Below are 26,828 nucleotides of genomic sequence, written 5' to 3' on the forward strand. Positions count from 1 at the left end.
GCAGTTATATGACACTCCTAAAAGCTGCTCTTAGTGGTTTCTATGTTAATTTTTTTTTTCATTAACTTTGATGACGTGTTTGCAGACAAGGTGCTAGAGTGAGATCCATCACACTTTGATGTGATGTGAAGATGGAAGGTGAATTCAGTTGATAAACCTTTGGGTGTCCTAATTTTTAATTATTTTCTCTGTAGGGGCATGTGAGCTAAGTCTTCCCTGAGTGCTTGGAGCACAGGCGTGTGAGGGGGCTTGTATTTGAAGGTGCAGTGCTTCCTACTGTTCTCTCTTTGGTGCCTAACCAAACTCAAATATTGACACAGCTGCGGAATGTTCTCACTGGAGCTGGGCTCATGTGCCCTCTGTCACAGCAGAACTGGGAGAGAAGGGGGAGCAATGGGGGGAAGGGGCAGGGAGAACCCAGACCCCTGTTGCCTAAAAGGCTGACCTGCTTCTTTATTCCAAGGTAGCAGGAGAGAAGTAGAAGGAGCAGTTATGAATAGGAGGTCTTCACAGAAACATTGTTCACCTGACAGTTGATCTGAGTAGGTGGGAGCTGTGCTGTGCTGCACGTATCACTTGGCTGCAAGATAAGCTTAGCTGGCTAATTCTGAGGAGCCCATAGGTGATTCCCTTGGGCCCCTGGTGATGATGCCACCACCATGTCTTTGTCTTAGAAACAGCATGTTCTCACATGAACAACCTTTTTCTTGACAGCAAAAGGATGCATAAAATTGTTTACTCCCAGGAAATTCCTATAAAAGCCCTAAAGACCATGGTGCTGGTGAACCTCAGCATGGATGGGATCCATACAGCATGCTGTGGCCTGACTGGATAGCTGTGCAGTGCTGTATACCTTGGTGTTTGCAGCATCTGAAGGGGTGTGGGATTATCTAATGCCATACCCTTTCCTGTATTATGTCCAGTAAATGGTATTTTAATGACTACATTGTGGGCTCTGAGTGCCTTTTTTATTGGGATCCATAACAAGCCCTCATGCCAGTGCATTACATTTGGTGCAGTTGTCAGGATGCTGGTGAGAAGGGAAGAAGGATAGCAAGGAAAAGGATGTGTGCCTGCCTGGTGCCATATGCTGGCATGGGGACCAGTTACACAGCATTCTGCCTTTCAGTGCCAGTGAAGGTTATGCTCCAGGACAGCAGACACATGGATTACCCATCTGGCTGGAGATATTGTCACCCATTGCAAGCACACAGCTCTGCTGGGTAATGAAGTCCACTGTGCTGGCAGGGCTTCACCAAAGCTTTGGGGTGCTGCTGCAACACTCCTGGGTGACAAGTGCCAAGGTCTTCTGGATGATTTGGGTTCCTTCCTGCTGGCAGGGTGACACCAGGTGTCAGGCATGCACACAAATGTTACATTTAAACCACACACCACAGTCAGGGTGGTGTCGGGGTTCAGTCCCTAGCCAACTTGTAAACTGGCTTAAACCTGACCAAGGTGTTTGAATGAAAAGGAACAAGCTGCAAGGGAATTCTCTGGGTCCTGAAGTCCTCCCCCACCTGGTAGCTCCCTGGCCCTCAGGGAAATCCCCATGTGAAGGGATAAGGGTTTAATCTTTCTGATTGTATCCAAGGTGTTGCTTTGATTAAACTGTATAACTCACTTTAGGAACAGATTGATAAATGCCACAACTATTGAACCAGCAAACTATCCATCACAGACCAAGGTCAAAGAAAATGGGCCAAGGCCAAACACCCTATTATTGTGCTCCCTAGAAGTTGAAAAAGTAGTTACATAGGAAAATAAATTGCCAAAGGCTTTCTTTACTTAAAAAGATTAATGAACACAGGGAAGGAAAGAGATCAAGACTCCTGTGTTACAAGCCCTAACTCTGGATGGTAAAGGTATCTTAACTCTCTTGTCCTAAGAAAGAAAATAGCATCCATCATTCATGGGTGAGTGAAGGCAGAAATAAAATGAAACTATAAAAATTTGCTTGCAGAAATGGAAGAGTTAAATGTTGGAGGGGTGGAAGTCACACCCTTGGAGAGGTGATAACTGATCCGTGCTGTGCTGCTGCAGAGGCTAACCACACGAATGGGAGAAACAGAGAGGAGCCCTAGAAGGACATGATGGAATGAGAAAGACCATGATGTGAGGAGTCAGGATCTTTAATTACTAACATTGCTGTGAGATACCAGAAAGGGCTGCAAAGTGTCCCAGGATGTAGTGAAAATCTCCAATTACCAAGCAAAAGGTGAAGAAATAGAAGACACCTAAGTGATAGATGTAGCCTTGAGTAATCTAGAAATGAAAGGTTTCAGCAGTTACAGTTAGCTGCCTGACAGGTGGGTTTGTCTTGTATCATGGGGGAAAGAAGAACAGCAGCTGGACAAGAAACAGCCAGAGATAGTGACAGAATCATCATCAGTTTCAGTAAAGGTTTTTCAAACAAATGCTTAAGCAACAAAATAAATGTAGGAACCAGAGCAGAAGTAACATTTAAGGAAGATGGCACAGGTAGGTATTACAAGATATTCATACCTGTCTGATAACCAAGCTTAACTGCTGTATTATAGAGTTGCTTAAAGTTAGCCTTATATTCTGCATGATCCCATGGAAGGTGGTAAGACCTTTCCTTTAAAGGAAAGACAAGAAGAGGGTAAAAATCTATGCATAACAACCTTGACTTAAGCTACAGTGTAAATGCTGCCTGGTTATTATAAAGAGACAGAGATGCAGAAATGAAAGTGATTGAGGAGATTGAAAGCTGCTCCTCCTCCAGTCAGGAGTGGAGGTGGCTGTGTGGGACACAGCAGCAGCTCTGACCTCACCACTCTTGTTTGTGCTTTTCCCTCTCCCTGCCTGTGCTCTCTGCCTAAACGCCGTTTCCCCTGCTAAGTAACATGGGTATTTCTAGGGTTGTGTCTAATCCCATTCACACACTCTCCACCCAGATCATTTCCACCCAGGGAATCCCAGCCATTCCTAAAGGTGTCTCTCCAAGATCTGGAGCGAGTAGTAGAGATGTGTGTGGATGAGAACAGGAGATACTCTTATGTGAGGAAGGAAGCCTCTGCAACTGCTCTTTGTACCAGTGTCCAGAGTCATTCCTCAGCCACCCTAATGCTAATATTTGCACTCCTTCTATGGAGATAAACATTACAGATGTATCAGCTGCACAGAGGCACAGCACAAAATATGCTCCCTGCTGGCAGGAAGCACTTTTGTTCCCTGCTGGCAATTCCCAAGACTACCCCCACGTTGTCCTGTTTCTCCAGTATTGCCAATAGTCTGTTTGCTGTAGCAATCACTAGAGCCTTCTAAGCTCTGGTAGTTCGCTTCTTGACTTAATAGCTGATGTCATGACATCCAGACCATTCCTCTCTCCCTGTTCCTGGAAGCCCTTGTTTTCCTGGCTGGTTTTGGGTGTGCTAGCTCCCTGCTTGTCAGAGTTTCTGTTTCCTTTTGGATGGACTTTAGTACATTCCGCTATGGGGGGAAGAAAAGGGGGAGCCCAGCCTTCATGCTGCTTCATCCTCCTCCACTCAGCTGGGATTATAAGGCATTGGGAAGAATGCACTGCCAACGGCACTGCTAACTAACCTAACTGGGAGGAAGATCTAAATTCCAAATGGGCTGGCAAAGGCACCCTTTCTGCTCATTGTCATGGGCAAGGGAGAAGGGGGAGCACTGAAGCTGTGTGTTATGGTGCCAAAATATCTGAGGCTGAGCTTGCTGCTAACTGCAGGAAGGAAAGACAGCTGAGGACTAGGGAGAATCAGGGGGGCTTGCAGCTAAAAAGAGAAGGACTGGGAGTGGTTAAGGAGGTCTCAAATTCTTCCTATGTTTGAGGCTCCTAGAGTACAGCCTTTGAGAAGAGTCAGTGGCAGGGACCTGAACCAGCATGATGGGGAGGCAGTGATGTTGCCAGGGGCTGCACGGGAGCAAAGCCAGGGAAAAGGAGCAAGCTCTCTGGCTGGGATGGCTGTGAGCTGGCAGAGGTACCTCTCTTGGGCCCGAGTTCTCCCTGTGCCCTGTAGCAAGGGACAAACTTGTCTCTTTGCTACTCATGCCATCATCCCAGATATGAAATAGGAAGTTTAAAGTAAGGAAATGAAGGTGCTCTGACAGGAGGGAGAGATGCCAAGAGAGGAGGGATAAGAGTCCCACTGTCCCTGACACACCACGACCTGGAGTTCTGTTTCTTCATTCTGGTTCAATATTAACCCAACAGGGCTGTGACTCTGCTTATTCTGCTTCCTTTGCAATTCCCCTGCAGCCAGGGCTGTACAGCATGGCGCAGACCAAAACCAGCATACTGAGGGGCCTGCTCCTCTCCAGCCTTCTGCACCTCACCTTGAGCCATGCTGGAGGTAAGACTCGAGGGCAGAAGTACCAGTAGATGACAGGAGGAAGACAGGGATAGTTCTTTCCAGGGGTAACACAGGTGGCAAGTTTTCTTCCTCAAGTCAGGACAGGCTAAAAGCTTGAAGCTGGGAGCAAAAGGGTGCTGAGAATGGAGTGAACATAAGAGGACGCAGCTACATCTGCCAGTGGATTTTATGGGTCACCTGGGAAATAGCAGGGAGGGGACTGTGGCTTAGTCCAGGATCAAGTCTAACATAACCATGGGGCTTTTGGAGATAGTTTCTCAGCTGACCTAGGTGACTTCAATTCCCCATTGCCTTCCCAGCTGTCCCTTATCAAAACTTTAGGTCATACAAAATATTCTGCCTTCCTGCTCACTGCTCCTTTTATTAGAACTTCTAAATGTCTTTTCTTAGCATGAGGTTAAGTTCTCTCAGACCCACTACTGTGTAGGGGAAGACCTGTCTCCAGGTCTCAAATCAGAGGCTCTGAACATGAAATGGAACCAATCTGTGCTTATCACAGTGGTCCGAGACTTGCAAGACAGAATTACAGTGGCTGGGGCCAGGGACAGCAGCAGGCTCAGAGCAAACAAGCCTCTATCTAAATGCAAATGAGCAGAGTAGCTTTGCTGAGGAAGCAGTGTTCCTGTCACTTCTGTTCCTTATAAAGGATGGGAGCTGTGACAGGATGAATTCCAGAGAGTGTGCTCTGATCATCAAGTGTAGACCTGACAGGGCTTCTCCTCTCTGTATCGTGTCCTGGGGGAGGCTGGGCTGTGGGATCACCACATCAGCTGCATGGGGTTTTTGGCTACTGCAAGGGGAGACAAAGGTGCCCTCTGGCTGTGAGCAGCCCTTTGACTGGCAGTGTTCTGACCTGATAGTTTTCCTGGAAAAGGGGCAGGCATTGTCACTGCTCAAGCGCCACCGACGTGCCAATAAGGGATTTCTAGAAGAGATGCTTAAGGGAAACCTGGAGCGAGAGTGCTTGGAGGAGATATGCAGTTATGAGGAGGCTTTCGAAGCCCTGGAATCCACGGATCAGACGGTACGTACCAGGAAACACTCCCCAGCCAGCCTCTGTAGGGAGACACCAGCAGCTCGCCCACACCACCAGGGGCCACGTTGTAATACTCAATTCTGTGAACCAGAGATGAGGCTGATGAGTGCATGCCCCATGGCAAGCTCAGGTTCTTTTCTCTCCCTCTCTATGCATGAAGTGACAAGGTGCCATTGGTCCCGAATAGCATTTTCCTCTAGCTCAGCATAGTACCACACATGCAAACTGCTATCCCAGACACACAGAAGCACTGGCAGAGTAGTCAAAACACTGACTACTCCCAGGTAGGGTTCCTCAGACTCCCTTGAGCTGAAACTTTCTTGCACACCCTGTCATTTTTTCGGGTTTCCAGACTCACTCTGCCAAATTTGTGCTGCATCCTTTTGGGATTTGCTCCTAGCCCCAAGGCTGCTGTCCCTGCAGAATTTCACACCAAAAAAAGCAACAGATAAACAGTTAGGAGCCTAAGCCAGCAAGATACTACCCTCTTTGGAGTACTTCAAAAGCAATCAGCCTCAGGCTGCATGGCAGAGATGAGCAATACCTACATGTGATCTGTGGCCTTAGAAATTCCAGGTCCAGCTGCTTGGACTTCTGCACTGTAGCCCACTGCACTACTTGCTCTGCAGGTTGATGAAGGTTGTGAACATCTTTGATCTCTTTAGAAACAACAGCACTCTCTCGATTCCTGAGTCTGATGTGTGGGAATGTGGTTTTGTATCGTATTTTTTGCTTTGACTCCATAGTAATTGGTATAAACAGAGCTAGGTTAGTCTTTCCTGTTGCTGTGATTGGACGATCTCTTACTGGTTTGAATAGCGGTAGCCAAGAAAGGTTTGATGTTCTGTGTCCCTAAATTTTTTTTTTTTTTTTTTTTTTTTTACAGGAACTAAATTGGTCAAAATACCAAGGTAAGTTGTTTTGAGTCTTGCAAGTACTGTTATCCCTTAGGAAGCACTGTCTCATCCTGGAGAGATGGCTCCCTCTTTTAAGAGCTCACTTTCCAGGGCTAAGTACTTGTGTTTTGTCTCTAGATGATAAACTGGTTCAAATGAAGATGTTTGGATTGCTTTCATATAATGTGTCTCTTTCTTCTTATTTTGCTAGTATGTCAGGGCCTGGGAAAGTCCAGGGCAGTTCTGGATGCTTGTCTAGAAGGTATGAACTTCATGCTGACCTCAATCTCCTTGATACAGTGAGTGCCAGGAACTTGCTTCCTGCAGAGATTATACAGAAAAAAATTAAACTGATGTTGGAGAAGCCATCTAATTGTAAAGAAAAATACCAGGGGAGGAATTTGAAGTTATTTCTTACTCATTATTTCCCCAGTAACCATTTCAACAAACAATCTGGTTTGTGCACTGAAATAGCATGGGGTAAATATCCTTATCCTTGTGACACAGTCAGGTGTGAGCAGCCTCTCACAAAGGCTCTGAGCCAAAGCAAAGCACAGAGCCCTCAGGGACAGCTCCCTCTGATAAAGCAGAGAAAGCTTAGGCTGTGTGCTCTTCTCACGGGAAGAAGATACCCCTGCTATTGCAGGCTCATGCACCCAGCAAAATTTAAAGGGACATGACCTTGAAAAATGCAACATCCAGCTCCACTGACTGGCTTACACTGTGTTGGGATTTTGACAGGTAACTGCGCTCTTGGGCTGGGCCAGAACTATCGGGGAACAATTAGCCAAACCAAGTCTGGGACTGAATGTCAAGTGTGGACAAGCAAATATCCACATATTCCTAAGTAAGTTCATCTTCTGAATACCGCTTTAAGAGTTCTCTGGGGTGTCCTTCCTTCCTTCCTAGCCTAACCAGCTTTGTCTCTTATAGATTTAATGCCACCATTTATCCCAACCTGATTGAGAACTACTGCAGGAACCCAGACAACAACTCAGAAGGCCCCTGGTGCTATACCCGAGACCCGACGGTAGAACGGGAGGCGTGTTCTATCCCTGTGTGTGGTAAGCCCCAGCACTCCAGAGCCCTTCACTCACAGCAAAACACTGCACTGAGAATGACACTAAAGCAGTCAAGGAGAGGGTTAAGGAGGGGGAATGCTTACGTGAACAGAGGTCAGTGGGAGTAGAGAAGCTGCATCTTAAAGGGTAAAGGAGCTGAGGAAGAAAAGCCACCGAGTTGCCCATACATAACAAGCTGTTTTCTCTAGATTATGCTAATCTAGATCTAAATTAAAACCAGTGTCAGCAGTACCCTGGAATGTACTACAGTACTTTCTAGTCAGTCACCCCAAAATCCTGGCCCAGTTATCTCTAATTTGTGACAGCCATGAGTCAATGTTTTTTGGTCTGAATTCCTACCTTTAGGACAAAATAACTACAATTTGTGCTTGACTGCCTGCCTTAACATTCGCTCCTGTGGAGGTGTGAAGTTTAATGCTCACAATATCAAGTAAAGAGAAGATGCCCTTCTCTCATCATTGAACTGAACATGGAAGATCATCCCCCTACACTTAAACATTCCCATTTCTCCCTAGTACACAGCCATCTCCCCTGGGGCTTGGCCTCTGTCTCAGAAGAATTGGTAAAGGAGAGAACCTTCCCACACAGTAGAAGTTTCTCTTCCAAAAACAGAGACTAGAAGCAACAACTCATAAGCAAAAGTTAGAGGTCAGCACCCATTTTGACATGGGGTATTTTGAAATTTCAAATGCCATTATCATTGCTCTGGTCTGCAGAATCTAACAAACAGAAGAAATACTGCTGTGCTTTGAGGCATCTGTGCTACCTCTGTTCACCAGTTAATTTCCAACCTGCAATATTTTAGTTACACTTGCGTGTACATGGCTATAGCAGGATTAGAAAAGCCTTGGGTTTGTGCACAGTTCTTTTAAAATCATGTTGACATGAGTCAAAAAACAGAAGCAGACCCACTGATAAAGGTGAGCACTACCTGCCCAGTGGCCATTGTGCACCACAGTGAATAGTCACATGGGGACTCCCCCTGTGCAAAAGGAGAAAGCTCTCTGAGGCCAAGCCAAAAGAGATTGAGCACCCACTCCTTCAGGAAATGCTGGTTAAAACTTGCAGTCATTAGGACACTTGCAAGAAAAAGTGTGAAAAGTCTTTCAGGGAAATTTTTCACTTATCATTAGATTTAGAAACATTGGCAAAAGTTAAATTTGCAAATTTAGTAGAATACCACAGTAAAAGGCTCCCCCAAATATGGCTTAGTTACACATTTTAGAATGAGGTGTTGAAGGAGCTAATACAGCAGTATGATGATGCCTGAGACACCTACCCATCCCTTGAGCTGGTTCTCAAAGATGCCCCAGAAGGAAACACAAAATTGTTCCTCGTATCTCAGTGACAAAGAGAAGTGTGATGAACAAATAGTGCCAGCCTCCCTTCACATACTGCTGAACCATCTCTGACACTGCAATATTTTAGAGAGCCACCACATGCATGGAAACACAGTGGGGGTTCCTACACATAATGGGAGAAACCATGGAACTCTAGGCTTTAGTAAAGGGGCTCTGGTGCTATTTGCTAGTAGCACTTCTGAGTGCACAGCTGTGGCTTAAATCACAGCTCTCTGTCTTTCCAGGTGAAGACAGAACAACAGTTCCATTTACTCCACGGGCCGTAGAACCTGCACCAACAGAGCCTTGTGAACCAGAGAAAGGCATGCTTTACACAGGGACTCTCTCAGTCACTGTGTCTGGAGCCAAGTGTCTGCCATGGAACTCTGAGAAAGCCAAAGAGGTGCTTCATGGAAAACAAATTGACCCAGAAGTGGAGCTGCGGGAGAATTACTGTCGGAATCCAGACCGAGATGACGAGGGTGCCTGGTGTGTCACAGAGGAATCACCCTACTTTGACTACTGTGATCTGCACTACTGCGGTGAGAAGTCTGCATAGGTCTGGGTAGGCACATATTTGAGGCAGTGACAAACAACAGGAGTAGAATGAAGTGTTTGGCCTGCGAGGAACAGACAAGGATGTACGTGCACCAGGCACACTGGAGTCTTGTTTGTCCACATATCACATATACTAACCTGCCTCAGCTGCATAGCACGGTTACCTCTCTCAGCTGTTCTCCCTGAAAACTCACACTGGTGCACGAGGCACATTAAAAAGACGACTGTTGTTTTAAAACATCATTCCTTCATCAGACCCACTGTGTCGGGAAAGGAACATTTACATTGCTGATTATTATGGCAACTACACTTAAGCCTTTTGCCTTGTTTGTCTTTCCATCTCTCAGACAGCTCGCTAGAGGATGAGAACCAAGAGTCTGAGGGAATATCAGGACGTTCTACTACTCCTAAAGAGTTCAAACCCTTCTTTGATGAAAAAACTTTTGGTTCAGGTGAAGCAGGTGAGCAAATACTCTAGGTACAGAATGTTTGCAGAAGGGCTCTAGCTTCTTCCCATTCACTGTTCCTCAGAAACATAAGCTAGCCAAAAGCTGCTAAAAGCAGGGGAAGATACTTAAACTCCTTGAACAACTCTCAGAAGTCAATATCCAGTTCTAATCATGGAGCTAGTTAAGCACTTCCTTTCCAAGATCTTCCAGCTTCTCAAGCTGACTGCAGACAAGAGTTCTCCACTGTGAATGAGGTAGAGTAGCAAAGCCAGATTGCTTGTGTTTTCAGATTGTGGTACTCGTCCTCTATTTGAGAAGAAAAAGATAACAGACAAAAGTGAGAGGGAGCTGTTGGATTCCTACACAGGAAGAATTGTCGGTGGGGATGACGCAGAAGTTGGCAGCTCCCCCTGGTAAGTATTGTCTTTGCACAGTCTTTGGTAATTCTTCCTTCTCTTCAGCTCAAGCAGATAGAAATAAAAGGGCTTTCCCATCTTAGGTAGCATGCATAAATTACAGATTCTAGTCAAAGCTTCTCTAAGTGGTTGACAGAGCAGTACTAAAAAGCTAGAAAGAAACTCACCTCTTGAATCAAGTATGCAACCACCGGAGAAAGCAAGTGTTTTGGTGTGTTTCATCATCATGTCTTCCTCTTTCCAGCTTTGCTGGAATGTAAAGGATGAGAAAATTCTTCAGGTAAAAGAAATGGGGTAAATGGCCTACTGCATAGGATATACTTGTCCAGGGAAAACTGCTACAGAGCTACTCACTCAGTTTTGTCTGTATAGAGCAATACTTTCCTGCTCACTGCCAGATCTGCACTTTCTGCAAGACACCAGGACCCATTTAGTTCTGCTAAGGGCTTCCTTCCTCCTCATCTCTCAGGCAGGTGATGCTCTACAAAAAGTCTCCTCAGGAGCTGCTGTGTGGTGCCAGCCTCATCAGTGACAGCTGGATCCTGACTGCTGCTCATTGTCTTTTTTATCCACCTTGGGACAAGAACTTAACTACAAATGACATATTGGTGCGGATTGGCAAGCACGTAAGAGCAAAGTAAGAGTCTGAATGAAGTGAGAAGGAACTAGACTTCCTCTTGAAGTAACGAGATACTTTGGAGTTGGGCTGTCATTCAGTATCCACAGAAGTATTCTAACTAATGTTACATGCCTCTCAATAACAGGATCTAATGGGGCTGTCATTTGCTGCTCTTGCTGATCCTGAAGGTTGAAGTGAAAGGGAGCAAAGAAGCCTGGGAAATCTAAAAGGGTGCTCCTATGTAAAGATAGCATTGTTTCAGAGAGTACAAAGCTGAGAGTATCATAAACTCCAGAAGACTCTCAGCTGCTACTGTACAGCGAGTTTTTTCCTTCATAACTATTTCAGATATGAAAAGAATAAAGAGAAGATTGCTCTGTTGGATAAAATCATCATCCATCCCAAGTACAACTGGAAAGAGAACATGGACCGAGACATTGCACTCATGCACTTAAAGAGACCCATGAGCTTCAGCGACTACATCCATCCTGTCTGCCTGCCTACCAAAGAGGTCGTGCAGAGGTGAGGAGAAGAAAGATAGAGAAAAACATGACTTCTCAAGGCTATTTGCAGTGAGAGTGCCAGGCAGAAGAAAGCTGTTACAATGCATTTAATTATACTTGTGCTTCCTTCCACAGGCTGATGCTGGCAGGTTACAAAGGGAGGGTAACTGGCTGGGGAAACCTGAAAGAAACATGGGCCACCAGCCCCTCCAACTTGCCCACAGTTCTGCAACAAGTCAATGTGCCCATTGTGGATCAAAGTACCTGCAAGGCATCCACCAGAGTCAAAGTCACTGACAACATGTTCTGTGCAGGTAAGTAACACTGGAGTCACAGGCACAACCTGCCAAGGAAGTCAAGGGCTCTGAGCTCCTGGTGTGACTCATGCAGCAAGGTTACTTTCTGATAAATTTGCAAATACCCTCCACAAAGAATAATTGTGCCATGATAAGAAATTTCTCAGCTCTCAGAAAACAGGAAAGCTGGAGAACTTAAAGCAGGAATAAAGTTTGCAACACTAACCTGTGGCAGGCACTAGTCTAATGGTACAATGTAGCAGCAGTAGCTGTGGGAGAACTAAGCACAAATAAAATTATCTTTTCATCAGTACAGAGAGCAGTTCATTGACTTCCTAAATTAAAGGCTGCACACCTATTATCCTACCTACTAGCTTGTCTCAATCTTTTGGAGCCCATTCATACTTATAGCCACAAATTTTGAAGGCTCCTACCTTCCTAAATATCTTCTAACATCATACCCTTTTTGATTGAGAAGGGAAGTAGACACAGAATTCAAGTTACCAAGAAACTATGGATTTATGTACCAGTTTAATAGTTTATGCTATAGTCCTCATTTGTGTAGACTTTATCAGTTCCTACAAGCAAGCCTTGAGATTTTTTACTAAATTTGTGCTGCTTTTATCTAAATGCACGTGCCTGCTTGAGTTAGGATGGAAGCCAATTACACGAGTGTGCTGAAAACACAGAGCTCTTATGGATTCTCTTTCTAGACAACATTCTGTGAAACAGCTGAAATGCAGACACACAGAAAAAAATGAAGACACAGGTGATAGGAAGGTGCAGAGATACTATCCAGTTCATCAGGAATGAATTAAATCCCCTTCCTCTTCATAGGGATACTTTAGGAAGACAGCTGAAGAGAGAAAAAGCAGAACTTACAGTGACAGGAAAGTGAAAGTTCTTTCCTTCATAACAGTGGGGAAATAGGATAACAGTGAATCTCTATAGTAAACAGATGAAGAAGGAAGATGGATTATTACAAACAAGTTTCTAAGACAAGAAAAGCACAGTAGCTCAAGCTATAGCTGTTGTACGGTGTCAGTGCAACTGACACTAACAGTCAATCTCATACATATATGAGAAACAGAAGTCCAAGTTGACAGAATCAACAAACAATCTCATTGGTCCCAAAACATTTATGCCATTTATCCCAAAACCTTAAAGAAACAATGACCAACACCAGCCACTGCCGCTACAGTCAAGTGTTCATTTTTCTTGCCTGCAGGTTACAGTCCTGACGCGCTAAAGAGAGGAGATGCCTGTGAAGGGGACAGTGGGGGACCTTTTGTAATGAAGGTATGTTCAACAAGTTCAAGCTTATAAGACACATGAAGATAGGTTTGTTCTGTGCCGAAATTCATAGTCTAAAAAAAAGCAGCAGAGTTAAGCCACTGCTGAGTGGCTGAAGCAAACCCAGCTCATGCCCAAGGTGAGCAATGGAGATGAATCCTGCAGTCATCCAGCCCCATTTCTCTCAGCATATTGGGAGAATCACCTGCAGGACACATGAGTGATGGCCAATTCTTAACTAGAGATTTAAGAGTAGAGACAACAAACTCTGTTGGAGATGCCAGTCTGGATCACAAAGTAGCATCCATCATTAAACAGACTGGGACACATCCAAGGTTTAGATCAGGGAGGGAAACCAAACTGCTAAACTACACAGAGCACAAGTCTTATGAGGTGTGGCTGAGGGAGCTGGGCTTGTTTAGTCTGAAGAAAAGGAAGCTCAGGGGAGACCTCCTGAAAGGAGGCTGTAGCTAGGTGGCACTCGGCCTCTTCTTCCTGTCAAGCAAAGGACAAGAGAAAATGGCCTCAGGCTGAGCCAAGGGAGGTTAAAGTTGGACATCAGGAGGCATTTCTTCACTGAAGGAGTGAATTTAGTGCTGTGATATAGTTAACATGGTGGTGTTTGGTCAAAGGTTGGACTTAAATCTTGGAAGTTTTTTCTAACCTTAATGATTCTCTGATTCCATCAAGGTGTTTTGCTCTTTGTGCCAATCCCAATTTTTCTTTACTTCAGAACCCAGATGACAACCGTTGGTATCAAGTGGGAATAGTTTCATGGGGAGAAGGCTGTGACCGAGATGGCAAATACGGATTTTACACCCATGTATTCCGCCTCAAAAAGTGGATACGAAAAGTCATCGAAAATCAGGGGCGATAGATGAAGCATTTACCTTGCCTGGTCTCAGTTTTGTTACAATGTTCCACTTTAAAACATAAGCGTAGAAGATCCTGAAGTAAAACAAGTTGTATCCTTACAACTTGACAAAAGGAAAATAAAAGCTCTTGAAAATAAAAAGCTCTGAAACCCATCTTCTTCCTTTTATTCATCCTGAGTTTAGTAGCAGTTGTATCTAAGTCATGACAGTAGCCAGGAGTACCACAGCACTAGCTATACTGCTCACTACTTGTAGTACTTAGAAATTCCCCTCCCTTCCACCAGCTATAATCAGCAGGTTTTGGACCCCACATAATGGCCTTGTCAGTCACAGCAAGCAAGATTATCCCCTTCCTCCCTTCAAGACAACTAATATTCTGTTCTAGTTTTTGACCCATGTATGTACCAGAGATAAGCACCCTACAGCACCTGTAGCATTCTACAAAACACCAATGTCAAAAGTAAAGCAATTAGAAGCTGTTTTGATCAGACAAACCATGTTCACAGCTGTAACAGCCAGCAATAAATACCAGCACCACTGTGTGCAATTCATCCTACAAAGGAATAGTGGCTTGAATACGTTAAGCAGCACTTGCAGTAAGTCCCTACACAGTAGGTGGTGCTGGGTCCTCATTTGTGTATATTCCACTGCATAGCAAGATTCTGAAGGAAGCAATGTGGTCATTGTCAAAGGCTGCAATGAAAACATCCTGCACTACACCTATTTGCTTGCATTATAAAGGCTGTTTAGGGATCTCTCCAAAAACAAGCTTCAGTCTTTCATAAACTCCTCTTTAGCAGGAATTTGTGAACTGAGGACCCAGAAGTACAGCCGTAAACAAATTCTTGACCACCCAATTTGTTCAGCCCAATTTTCTACTAAGACAATAGTGAGATTTTTGCCCAAATAAAGCACAAAAACCAACCTTTCAAAAAAATCTGAAGGAAAAAGCCTCAACAGCTCAAGTTTCATGACTGTTTAAAGTCATTGATAACCACATATATTGAACACTGAAAATGTTTAGCCCTTCTAATGTTTAAATGTTAAGCTTCACCCCTTCACTACTATCAAATAATCTGTGACAAAAGAGGGGAACCAGGACCATACAGCTTCTGGAGAAAGTCACTGTTCATATTGACTTGTTACAAACAATACAGAAGAATAATTTTTAAAATTCAGTTTAATGTTATTTAAATATTGTCTGGGCTAAAGATTAGGCTTTATTAATTTATGTGCACAAGTTTTAGTTCAGAACTCCCAGGATATTGAGTCCAACCAAACACTACAAAGACACAGGGCAAAAACTCATTCATAAAAACAACTATATCTTCTGCTACTCAATTATTCCTGTATTTCATTTCTGAATCAGCTTCATATTTAAAATAGTTTATGCAGGTTTGCAGGCATTGCTGTTTTAACATCCTGAGCTGGTTAACAAATAATTCTTGAGAATGTCTGCTGAATATGGTAAAGAACATATGGATTAATTTAAATGTCACTAAATTTCAGAGAGCAGCTAGTAATTGAGAGGTAGTGGCAGTAACTCTAGTGTAACTCTAGCCAACACAAACTATTCACAAACTGCCCCACTTAAGTGCACAAAACCACAGCACTTACCAAAGGGCCAAACCTCCACTTGTAACAGAGCTCTGTTCCACAAGTGCACACCCATTTCAGGTTATGAGAGGAGACTGACTACTAAATCGAGGCAGTGGAGCAATGAATGGCATCATATCAGTTAACACAGGATGGAGAATGCTTGTGATCACCTGCTATCAGTGTGCAAACTCACCATAAGCACCAAGCAGCATTATGTCAACTGCAACCCCAGCCTAGGGGTCCTGTGAAAGGAAAATTTCAGACATTTGCAGAAGCTCTGGCATAGATCTGTTGTACAAGTACTAATTTAAAGTCACGTTTTTACTGTAATCAGGCAAGAGTTTCAGCAATGGCTCTTATGTAGAGACTGCTGGTCCACATAGCAAACAACAAAAGCAGCAGTTACATGGAACAGATTAAAAATCTAGCAGAGATGTGTGTTATTTTAAGCCTGCCTGTCCAACCCTTCAATAACTCTGTTCTAGCTATGGAACAGATGTGCAATTTATACTTCACAACCAGTTTTCACTTGGAAGTGCAGCAGTAAGGTGAAAATACATGACCTCCCTAGAAATGAAAGGGCTAGAAAGGATATGCAGTGTGTCTGTCTTAAATCTTCATTATTTGGACCTTCTGAAAAAGGCTCTTCACTCAAAAAAGTGACTACAACTTTTGCAGACTAGTTCTCTTAGATGTATTAATTATAAAATGGTAAGATCTGATGTTTAAGAGCAAAAAGAATGTAGTGAGCGAGGTTTACCTGAATGAGGAACACTGCTTAACCAGATGAATTCAGGATAAATGAGTCCACTGACCATACACCACTGCTACTCTATTCCATACCAACAGCAGCAGGCTCCCTCAAAGAAAACTCCCTCAGATGGGACCACACAATCTGGGTAAAGGCATCACAAGGACTAGATAATTCAAAATAAACATTTCAGCAAATGAAAAATTTTCAAGTTACAGAAACATTTCAAAAACAAAAAAAGCAACTATATAAGAAAATGTACTACTGCTCATAGAGTGCCAAGTCTCAGGACTGCACCCACAGCTAGTGTATTTCCACTCATCTTCCTTACAGTGTATCCAAACCCCAAGGTTCATGTCAGCTTAGTTCAGTTTCTAGATGCCCAGTCACTAACATTCAGAAATAGAGTGACCTCTAACCAGCAGTTGCTGTTGTTCCTATAGAGGCTGGTATAGTTAATGCAAACTTTATTTACAAAATACACTTAAATTAGTTACTTCATGCCATGTGTCCATACAGAATCAACAGCTCAAGGATTACATGGAGAAGAATTCACAAAATTAAAAGTGAAATCACTAGAAGTCTAAGTTAAGAACTAGGAAAAGATTTTAAAGACAACTTTACAAATAAAAACCCCAAGTCATGAGAAACTAGTCTGGGCAAGAGGATGGTTGTTTACAGGTCTGTACACTAAAACTAATACACAGACAGCCTTCTATAGTCAAAGAGATGCTCATTGAGAAGCAGATTATGTACAAATACTTGTGCCACAATGACTCAACCCCCCAAAATCCACTGTATTATACATAAACCAGTTTGTATACATTAGGCCTAAACGAGGCCATTTAACTATGAAGATTTCTAGTTTAGTAAACTAAAGCTGAAGACAGCCCCAAGCAACAGCGATACCGTCTCTTTGCAGCTCTATTTGCGACTGCTTTTTATTCTCTCCAATCTTTTTTTCAAGTCATCAATATTGGCCGCTGCAGAAGAGGGTGAAGCCAGGGTAGTTCCAATGCCAGAGGAATGAGTCTGATTGGAGTCCAGGTCCAGATGTTGGTACTGCTCCCGGGACTCACGCAGCTGGGAGAGCTTACTGTGAAGCATATCTGTAGAGGATGCAACTGTAGGGAGTGCTGGTTTAGAGAGCAGAGACGTCAGAGGGGGTCTGTCTTCCTGCTATGAGGGAGGAAAGTGAATGTTAAGACATGTAGTGGTGAAGGCCATATAAAAATGTACAAATCATAATCAATGGCTTTTCATCTCTACAAGCAATAAACACAGAGGAAAGGGAAAGAGCACTACAACACAAGTGGATCTGGAACAATAAAGTCAGTTGCTGTCAAAGTCAGAACCATGCAAAGCTAATTACAATGCTCAATCATCTGAGTAGTTAATGTTTAATTTTATGTCAACAGGATCACAAAGAAACTAATCTTTCAAGATCAAAAAATTCCCTGCAGACCAGAGTTTACTGAGATAGACTGCCAGAGCCTTGAACAGCCTAAACTGTAACACAAGAGAAAAATCCCTGCCTATGTGCAACATCAGCAGACAATTACTTTTCTGGAAGAATGAGAAGAGGAAACTTTAACTGACTGGCAAGACTGAACCTGTCAAAGACTTGAAGTGTCAATTCACCGTTCTTCTACCTATTGACATTTCCATCTGAGTTACTTACCTTGTTATTATGACCTAGGAAACACTTCCCCTCCTCAGAGGTCTAAACTGATACTCAAATTTGTGTCAAAGGTTAAACTAGTGATGCATCTGAATCACTATTTCTAGAGTGAACATCACTTCTCACATAGCTGAATTCAAATTTTAGGAACTGGCACTAGATTCCTAACATGCAGAACTGTAAGAAATTTTGGTCCACAGGTTTCCAGCACTAAGCTCATTCAGCATTCCTGCACATCAGTATCAATACACCCAAAATATATAAAACTTCAAAGTTTCATCAGCTCTTATGGTCATTTTAGAGCAGAAAGTCTAGGATTTCCAGATTCTTCATCTGTAAGGTTTTAATTTTTAGAGAACAGTTATTGTTTGAACTTTTTTGAGACTCAACTTCCCAGCAAGGAAATATAATCAGTTACATGCCTGTAGAAACAACCTGCACATAACACCAGTGATGCAGACAGAATCAAGTGCCTCTCCAGAGGATTTACAAGTGTTGTCAAGTACAATACCTTTGCGTTGTCAAGGCCACAACGCTGCCTGAGGATTTTTAATCTTTCCAAGTAAACTGAAGGCCCCACTTCCTCCCCATTTGTGTTTCCTATGGATGAAGATACAGTGTGGGTAGACAGAGGAATGCATGTTCCTTCCATCTGAGAAGAAATTCCTGGACAATGAGGGGAAGGAAGGAGAAGAGTTAAAAATTTAAAACATCAGAAACGCATAAACCTCTTGGTCAGTTCCTTGAAATAAGATGCAATTGATGAAGTATTAACCAACCTATTATTTGCTAGTTATTTGCACTTGCTAGTACAGATATATCTGGCCTTTCATTTCCTTCCAAAAGTGACAACTGAAAACCAAGGAAAAAAATGGAGAAATTTAAGTAGTGGCTGCATGCAGCTCTAGAAGTGCTGAAGCCAGCAGCTGAAGAGAACAGTGTGGGGAGAGGAAGATGCTGACGTGCATCAACAGTGACCATAACATCCAACAAGAGAACTGAGCAATTGGCAAGGCGGGAAATACTTGGAGTTGTCTTTTTCTAGTTCAGTCATACTTTTGGGCTTACCACTGATTCTAACCCCTCTTTATCTGTCATTTGTGCAACTTGAAGCTTTTTACTCCAACTCAGTCTCAAAGAGTGATTTCTGGAATGCACACAACAAGGTTTTTAAAGCTTCCCTACCAAGAGACTAGAAAAGGAATTTACATGACAAAAAACCTTCTCCATTATAAAAAGAATTGCAAATTTTAAGACTTAGCATGGACAAGGATTTGTTCTCACTAATTTACTACAAGGGTATTTAAAATAGATAAAAGGAGAATTAAGGTTAAGCATTTATACCCTGCTCTAAATAAAGCACTGCTGCAATATGGAACAGCATGTTTTACTACATCAGACTTAAAGTTAGGGAAGAAAAAAAAAAGACAACTGTGGCACATAAATTTGGTTTTGAAAACTGCTGAACTAATATTTCTCAGTTGTACAGACTTTCACGATGCAAGGTAGAATTTTCTGTCCTACATAGGTGGACACATTTAGGAAGTTCTGAAAGAATCTTGTATCATCCATCTTCCTAAATGAATCTACCATACAGGGATAGGAGAAGGAGCAGTAGCAGAAAAAAGGCTCAAGTTTCACAGGACACTATGAAACTAGTAAGAAATAAAGGTTAGCAGCAGTTTTGCTAGACTGTGTATCAGCTTTTACTATCAGCTAATAATTTGTCACATTACTTCCCTAATATTTTATTAAATACTCCTTTGTATTCATCTGCAATGAAAAGACTAAGCAACAAACAGTTTTACAGTAATTCATCCAGTTCATCACAAATTCTGCAGAAACAGTTCATGTTCTTTAAAATAAGTTTTCCAATTTGACAGAAAATAATACTATTAAAAAGCATCCTATATGTATTTTAGTAACAAGATAAAAGGAGAATCTGACAGCGGATGCTGCTGTTTTAAACCAGCTTTATACCTTGCAGAACCAATTCTTGATACCAGACACATGAAACAGGCTAATGTTCAACCCACACTACAGGATATGGATTAGAACCACGTTTGCTAAGCCCTTCAGATGTCTTCTACATTTAGCGTGGTTCTAACTTCTACTTTTCTAAACACAGAATGCACACTTCCTACAAATGCTGCCCTGTGAAGCAACTCAAGCAGCAAGAAAATACATGGCTTGCTTCAGAAATCCATAAACATATGCATATACTAATTTCTACCAGGAGACCTGTAACTGTTCTATTTCTGCTTCCCACAAACCAATCAGTTTTGCTACAACACCTACCTGTAGAAGTAGCAATGCGTCCTTTCCCTTCCCGTTCTGTTTCTATCAGTCGGAGGCCTCTTTCCACATAGCTCTGGAAGAACTGTGAGGAATTTTTCAGGAAGGGCTCAATGTCTACATCAGAATATTTCTTTTTGTATTCATACAGTTCTGCCAGACCCTAGGAGGGAAAAGTTGCTATGTATTACTACAACTGCTGCATACACCATTCTAGTGTATCATGCTCTCTTTCTTGCAGGAAAGGGACACTCACCTCCTTGGTGTTCTCCTTTGAGCCAATCTTCTTAAATATTTCTGCCAAAATATCATTGACTTTGGCTTTTGAAGCCTTTTCCTCCTAAATAAATAAACAAAAGGAGACTTTAAGTGAATAAAACCAAAAAGAAATCAGACAAACCCGTGACACCCTCAGACTTGCTAGCTGGATACAGAGCTTCCGAGATGAAGAAAACCTTGAAGTGACCAGGGCTCTACATAGCCACTTTAGACACAAAATGTGAGCAAGGACATCATGAAGCTGTAGGACTCCTGAGAAATGTTTAAAAGCTGTTTTAGATATGGCTAACTTTTAGTAGATCAGATGCAGTACACATCTTCTTTACTTACTATGTGAGATGCTCCTTTTTCTGTATCTGTATCAGCTTTTCCAGTCTGCTCCATAGTGTGTTTCATTAGTCTACAAAGATGAGCTTCTAGCTCAGACTCATTTTTGTTGTCGATCATTGTTAAATGATCTAAGATCTAAAATGAGAAAAAACAGGGAATTAAAAAAAAGGAAAAAAGAAAAGGAAATACTCTAAAGACTGCGTGAACATGCAGTTAAAAAAAATGTGACTAGTGATTGCTCTGACCTTGGGCCCTTTCAGCTTGCACAGGGTGTGAAGCAGCGTCTTCAATGTCCTAATAGGAAACTCACTCTTACATTGCTTCAGCTTCTCTTTGGGAAAGACCTTCATGAAAATGTGGATATCGAGCAGAATCCGATCCAGATTGATGCCATTAATGGTTTCCGGAAGAAGACGCACCATTCTCCACAGACACTGGAATGAGAGGCCGACTTAGAGCAAGACAACTCAAGAAAGAAGCACTTGATTATATAAGAAGTTACACAACACTATCACTGAGCCACTTCACTCTGCTAGCACATCATACAGGCATGCACTGTGTCTGCTGCTCAAGCTATATTTGCACTGGTACATACTTTCTCTTTGTTACTGGCTGTACAGTATCCAGATCTTTCTTTAGAGCTGATGCATAAGTAAGGTACTGACTTCTCTACCTATAACTGGAGACTGAATACTTTGTGTGAAGAAATTTCAGTGGATAATATATATATATGCTATGTACACCTACACATAGCACAAGTTCTTTAGGTTTAACCTCATTAAGAACACCTGAGCTGTCTTTAAATTTTACCACTTACAAAAGGGTGTTGTATGGTAAGAAAAGATCATGCTCATGCTTTAAATGCAGACTCTTGCCTGTTCACTCTGCCTGTCAATACAGATGACAGGATAGAAGTCAGCTCCAGCCTGGCACTGTTAGAATCCATAGTACAGCGTGGTGCTCAATCAAACAAGCCCAACAGGTGACTGTATGCAGGACTGCACCTCTGTATGGAGTTGGTATTAGTGTACACAAGCTTCTGTAAATTATTAACAGCTGTTAAGCTCCCTCCTAAAGTCCCTATATGTGACATCTAGTAAGATCAGAATTATAGAAGTTGTAAGAAATATTTCAAGTTATCGACACTAATTTTTCTTAACTCCATCCGCTCTTTCAGGTAAGATGATTCAGAGAAACCACAAAAGTTCAAAATCTCTACTACAGGCTCACCTTCATGACAAGTTCCGAAAACTTAGGAGAGCTGGCTGTTGCTAGAAGACTGTCTTGAAGCAGGACAAGCAGAGCACTAGAAGGAATTAATTTATAAAGGTTACACAGAAAGTGTGACGATACATAAAAAAATATACCAACTCATCACAGAATAGCACACTAGAGACTGGGGTTAGTCCAGCAGATATGCAACAGCTCTTTCGTTCTCTCTTTTTAGTATGTTACAAGAATTTAAGACAGTCTGCTGAACTTTAAAGCACAAAGAGCCATACTAAGGTGGCTTGTTCAGCCTGCCTCCAGCTGTGCAGTCAAATTCTGATCACAATCAGTGATAATTCTTTATTAGCTAGCTGAATGATTCTACAGACACCGGTCTTTGCTTACAAAATGACTAAAACTCAGCCATTCAAGGAACATAAGAGTACAGGTAAAGAAGAGCAGTTAATTGTGCACTTTTCATTACTTACCTCAAGATGTTGGTCTGGTCAGACTTCTCCAGAACTTTAACTACCAAGAGGTTGACTGATCGGATGACCTGCTCACCCTCCTCAAGATCTTCTACCCGAGAATCCAGCATTAATGTAATAAGACCATGCATTAGGTCTTTAAGAACACCAGTGGATGCCTCTCGAGCCAGACTCTCTATCTGAAATAGCTACAGATTGAAGAAAGTGTTAGTTTTCCCTGCACATAATCCTTTAGTATAGAGACTTCTCTAGACTACACTGTCAAACCATGACATCTCCCTGTTTCCCACAAAAGTAAAAACAGAACTATGAAGAAAGTTATTTCTACTGAGTGATTTCTGAAAATACTCAGGCTACCAACTCAGCACTCAAAAGGTAAGGAATATTAAAAACAGAGCTTAATAGAAGTCTTAGTGGCTGTATTTTGCAGAAGCAGAGACCTTCTTCCCTTCCCCACCTACACTCAAAAGATGCATTGATAAGCAGTTGGCAACAAACCTTTGTAAGAAAGACTCAGTAGTAAGCTAACCTAGGTACAGAACAGACATTCCATTCTTCCACAGAATGGAATGCACAGAAGTTATTTACTCTTCACCTTATCTTTTAGAGCAAAGCCTTACCGTGATCATGCTCCCAATAATACAGCTGTAAAGTCTGACAATCTCATCTTTGTCCAGCTTCTCATCTGCCATGTGTGTATTGTAGATTAACCGGAGCTGCATAAATGTGGCTATTAGGAATTGGTCGATGTGGCCAGACATAGCTTCTGCTTTGTCCTCCTGTTTGAGTACCTCATCGATCTAAGATTTAAATACAAAGTGCTCTAGTAAAGTCAACATAATGCAAACAGTGCAAAATAACAACAAATACTTTTCTGTAGGAAAGGTTTTGCCCTGACCAATCTATTTGCCAAGGTCATTGTATTCTAAGCTTTCACCCCAAATCTGGATTAGCAATACAAATTCTCTAGCTGCAAACTCAATCAATTACTGATATTTTAGAGAATGGCTATCCTATCCCCTACACAAATGAAAACATCAACTGCTGCATTATAGATTCTGGAATTTTTAGTTTTATGAAATCTTCTGGACAAATAAAAACTTCTAAGTAGTTAAAGGCACTCTAAACCCATGCAAAAACTATGAGGCAAGACAATCCTTTTGCTAAGGATCTCTAAAGCAGTTCAAATTTAAAAGTCTCACTGACTAACTGGTTTTTACAAACTTGTAGCACAAATAATTTGAGAAAACAAAAAATATAACACAGAAGCACTAATGAAAAAAGCATTAAGTTTATGCTACATTTTTCAAGTGGAATTTCTATTGCTAAAGCGAGTCAGATGGCCCCTGTGCACTTAGTTTTGTCATCAGGGAGATTCTGAGCAGAGTCCATGTCACCTGACATGATTGCTCCACCACAGTGCAACTCATCACCCTCGCAGGCAAAGTCTGGTACAGTGTGATTAGTTGCTACCTTAATTCACTTACCTGTGTCAGAGCCTGGATGCTTGTATTTATATCACCACTGGCCACTTGGGAAATTACAAAGTTGATAGTAGAAGCTGTGTTACTGTGCATGTCATCAAAATGCGGGGACACAGCACGAATTCTAAAGGATTGAAAAGAGGGTTCATTACTTTTTGAAGAGCTACTTTAATGCACACTTAACTGCTGTATTTCAATGATGAAGTAGAGACAAGGTAAAAGGATTTCATTCTTCACTGAGGATTCTCAAGGAAGGAATCATTCCTTTTTACCATATCTATTGCACTATTTGTAAAGACACTGATGATGCATTTACAAACTCAATATCCCCTAACTATAAAAATGCCTAAGTAGAACTAATGTTTTTCATTAAAAATAACTGCTCTCCAGATTTCAGAAGAGTACAACAGACCTTTGTTTCGCCATCTCTTCAAATCAGGTGACATTACCCTTTTATGAAAACAAGTCTGAATGTAGAAACTAGTGTATCAATTCACACTTTCTCAAAATAATTTTTAGGCAGCCTTGACAATTTCACTTAGGAGGTAAAACTAAACTCACTTGGGCTCAGGAATCAAGACTGGCTCAAAGATGTCATCTAGTTTGTGCTGTACAAGTGCTGGCATCTCACATCTGACGGTTCCATTGTCATTTTCAATTTCATCAAGATCCAGCTGAAATTCCCGTGGAACTGTATGTGTTGTTTCTGAGTGGCTGCCCATGTTGCGATTTTGGCTACAGAAACCAGGAGAGAGCTTTAGTTTAAGAGGCAAGAATATTAGCAACAGCATTCACTGGTAGCCCTAAAGCTCTCATACTAACACAGGTTTTGCAGTTTTCAAGCCCCTTAACTCCCCCTGCCTTTCGCCCATGTCCTCAGTAAAACAAACTTCTGTAGGCCAGAAGAGCAGCTGCTACTTACTTGCCCTCCTAGTTTCTCTTGTAAACCACAAGATGCCCCATCCAGTGCCAGGTATGAATGGTTTGGGATAACTAGCACAGTTTACAGTACTAGCAAAGAATACAACTTTAAAGTTTGAGTGGCTTTTTTTGCCTTTTTTTAATAATGGACAGGATGCACATGTACGGAGCAACCTCACAAGCTCCTCTGAATCTAAGACTCACAGCATCCCCACATGACCTATGCTGCATATCAGATTTTTCAAGGAAATATCTGAATACATACTTCTTAGCACAGACTTTAATTCTTAAATAATGAGCAGGTGGCAAGGAATAGTTTCTGAACTTTTTGTTTTGGGTACTGTTGCCCCAGGCTGTACAATTCACACATGCTTATCCATTTCTGTGCTTCATGTCTAACACAACTAGAACATGGTTGCACAAATACCAAGTTTAGTGCAACACACTGGAAGTTCCCCCAATATTTTGAACAGCTGCTTAATGGGGAAGTGCCATGTCTGTCTGCAGCCTGATCTACAGTCACCTTGACAGAAACCTGTTTTCTTTCTTTTCCTTAATTCAGAGACCTGTAAATAACCTAGAACTAGCCATGGCAAACCCATCACCCTCAGGAAGGGATGGCTAGGATAGAAATGGAAAGATACAAGAGCCTTGCTACCAAGGAGTTAGTGGGCAGTACTTACATCCTATAAGTGCGATACATAATTCTGTCCATGGAGAAGCAGTGAAAAAAGGCACAAGACCATTTAGAAAGATTTCAAGACAGACAAGACAAAAAAATTTCAGACATTTAGATTTATATTATTTGGCCATTTTTCACAACATGCGAAGATGATGATACAAGAACTAAAATGACATTGTCTGACATATTAGCACACAAATGATGCAGGTAGAGACCATAATGCAACATTACATACTTCAGTTTGGAGGACATGTCCTCAGCTTGCCCCTTGCGCATCATGCTGGCATGGGCACTGATGTTCTGAGTACGCTGGGGTTTCTCCTCTGCCTGTCTCACTGGAGCAGAAGAGGGTCTCTTGGCTGACCGCTTTATTCTTTCCTCCAGCATGCTCATGTCTTTCTCTGAAAGCTGTAACACACAGTGTTTTCACTCATCCTGAGTTGTATGGGTTTTAGAAATCTCAGTCACCCACAGGATTCACACGATACTTATCAGTGCAGACTGAAGTCCTCTAATACAAAGGTAGGAGCTGTCAATGCTACCTCCTAGCAGCAAACTCACCAGAACACTCTGGACTGTCAGGTGCTACTTCAAGAGATAATTAAACCATGTTGACAAGCTGTAATACAGAATACACCTATTTCTAGCCCACATAACTTTCAAGAAACAATCTTGAATTCAACCTATGGTACTATCCCATGTTCTTAATTGTTGCATATGTTGCTGCAAAAACCCCAAACAAAAAAAGCCCCATCCACCTTTCTATATCCCCTATTAGCAGACCAGGCAGTGCTTGAACACTCTGGATCCTGCCACAGAAGCCAGAGTTCTTCTGACAATTGTCCTGTTCAATGTACTCGTAATTCAATATGAACACCAGATCAGGCAACTTAATACTCCAACTCAGGTAGTGAAAAGATTCACATTTACCTGCTCATCTACCACACCGAAAACTACCAATAACTTTATTTCAACAAAAGTAGGCTTTACAATTTCATGAGACGTACTTTCCAGCATCCCTGTGATTTAGAAACCTTCCTGAGAACCCATAGATGGATCATACTGAAGGCTCAGGAAGTCATGGTCAGAAAGAGCTGAATTGTTCAGGTGCTACAGTTTTTCCTTTACCTTGAAAATTCAAAAGCAAACTGACTATATAAAACTGAGGCAGAAGCAGATTGCACTCTGAACAATAGTTAAATAGGATGGAAATCTAAGATGTTAATGAAAATGCAACATTATCTCTCATGGGAATAGTTACCAGAGAAAGTAAGAGTCACATTAAATTTCAACTTTTCAAGAAGCTGGAAATATTAAAAAAAAAAAGGCAGGGCAGCTTTGTCATATTCCATGAAGCACCCATCCAATAGCTTGTATGCCCTATGGCA

General features: G+C 42.1%; 2 protein-coding genes and 1 non-coding gene across 8 annotated transcripts in view; 1 reads left to right on the forward strand and 2 right to left on the reverse strand.

Annotated features, from left to right (window-relative positions):
• The first annotated feature begins 4,181 nt into the window (after positions 1–4,181).
• F2 (coagulation factor II, thrombin) lies at positions 4,182–13,874 on the forward strand. The gene is made up of 14 exons (XM_039705528.1): positions 4,182–4,337; positions 5,219–5,382; positions 6,281–6,305; positions 6,502–6,552; positions 7,032–7,137; positions 7,224–7,354; positions 8,958–9,254; positions 9,618–9,731; positions 10,009–10,132; positions 10,605–10,772; positions 11,103–11,276; positions 11,393–11,571; positions 12,782–12,852; positions 13,580–13,874. The coding sequence occupies exons 1-14, from the start codon at positions 4,259–4,261 to the stop codon at positions 13,721–13,723; spliced, it is 1,827 nt and encodes a 608-aa protein (XP_039561462.1). The 5' UTR covers positions 4,182–4,258; the 3' UTR covers positions 13,724–13,874.
• Positions 13,875–14,883: 1,009 nt separating this feature from the next.
• Positions 14,884–26,828, reverse strand: part of CKAP5 (cytoskeleton associated protein 5) — a 52,941-nt gene continuing 40,996 nt past the window's right edge. For 3 of the 6 annotated variants that reach the window (XM_039705082.1, XM_039705078.1, XM_039705079.1), the window contains 13 exons: positions 25,676–25,848; positions 25,442–25,465; positions 24,399–24,572; positions 23,841–23,961; positions 22,974–23,153; positions 22,354–22,541; positions 21,887–21,962; positions 20,902–21,090; positions 20,657–20,791; positions 20,304–20,387; positions 20,051–20,210; positions 18,264–18,418; positions 14,884–17,250 (listed from right to left, as the gene is read on the reverse strand). In XM_039705082.1, the coding sequence (XP_039561016.1) occupies positions 16,996–17,250; positions 18,264–18,418; positions 20,051–20,210; positions 20,304–20,387; positions 20,657–20,791; positions 20,902–21,090; positions 21,887–21,962; positions 22,354–22,541; positions 22,974–23,153; positions 23,841–23,961; positions 24,399–24,572; positions 25,442–25,465; positions 25,676–25,848 (1,914 nt within the window). In that variant the 3' untranslated portion in view covers positions 14,884–16,995. The remainder of the gene's footprint in view (positions 17,251–18,263; positions 18,419–20,050; positions 20,211–20,303; positions 20,388–20,656; positions 20,792–20,901; positions 21,091–21,886; positions 21,963–22,353; positions 22,542–22,973; positions 23,154–23,840; positions 23,962–24,398; positions 24,573–25,441; positions 25,466–25,675; positions 25,849–26,828) is intronic. The other 3 variants (XM_039705083.1, XM_039705081.1, XM_039705080.1) reach the window with 2 other exon arrangements.
• Positions 23,683–23,793, reverse strand: LOC120500561. Its single transcript, XR_005627128.1, has one exon. It is a non-coding gene; the product is annotated as a small nucleolar RNA SNORD67 (small nucleolar RNA).

The sequence above is a fragment of the Passer montanus genome, unplaced genomic scaffold (genome assembly GCF_014805655.1).
Source record: "Passer montanus isolate IOZ18808 unplaced genomic scaffold, ASM1480565v1 scaffold18, whole genome shotgun sequence".
Classification (NCBI taxonomy): domain Eukaryota; kingdom Metazoa; phylum Chordata; class Aves; order Passeriformes; family Passeridae; genus Passer; species Passer montanus.

What these genes read in the sequence shown, in the direction of transcription:
- F2 (XM_039705528.1), top strand. Translation starts at nt 4,259, where the DNA reads ATGGCGCAGACCAAAACCAGCATACTGAGGGGCCTGCTCCTCTCCAGC. An exon ending in AAATTGGTCAAAATACCAAG is followed by an intron (nt 6,306 to 6,501) that starts GTAAGTTGTTTT and finishes TTATTTTGCTAG; the next exon opens with TATGTCAGGGCCTGGGAAAG. An exon ending in TGACAACATGTTCTGTGCAG is followed by an intron (nt 11,572 to 12,781) that starts GTAAGTAACACT and finishes TCTTGCCTGCAG; the next exon opens with GTTACAGTCCTGACGCGCTA.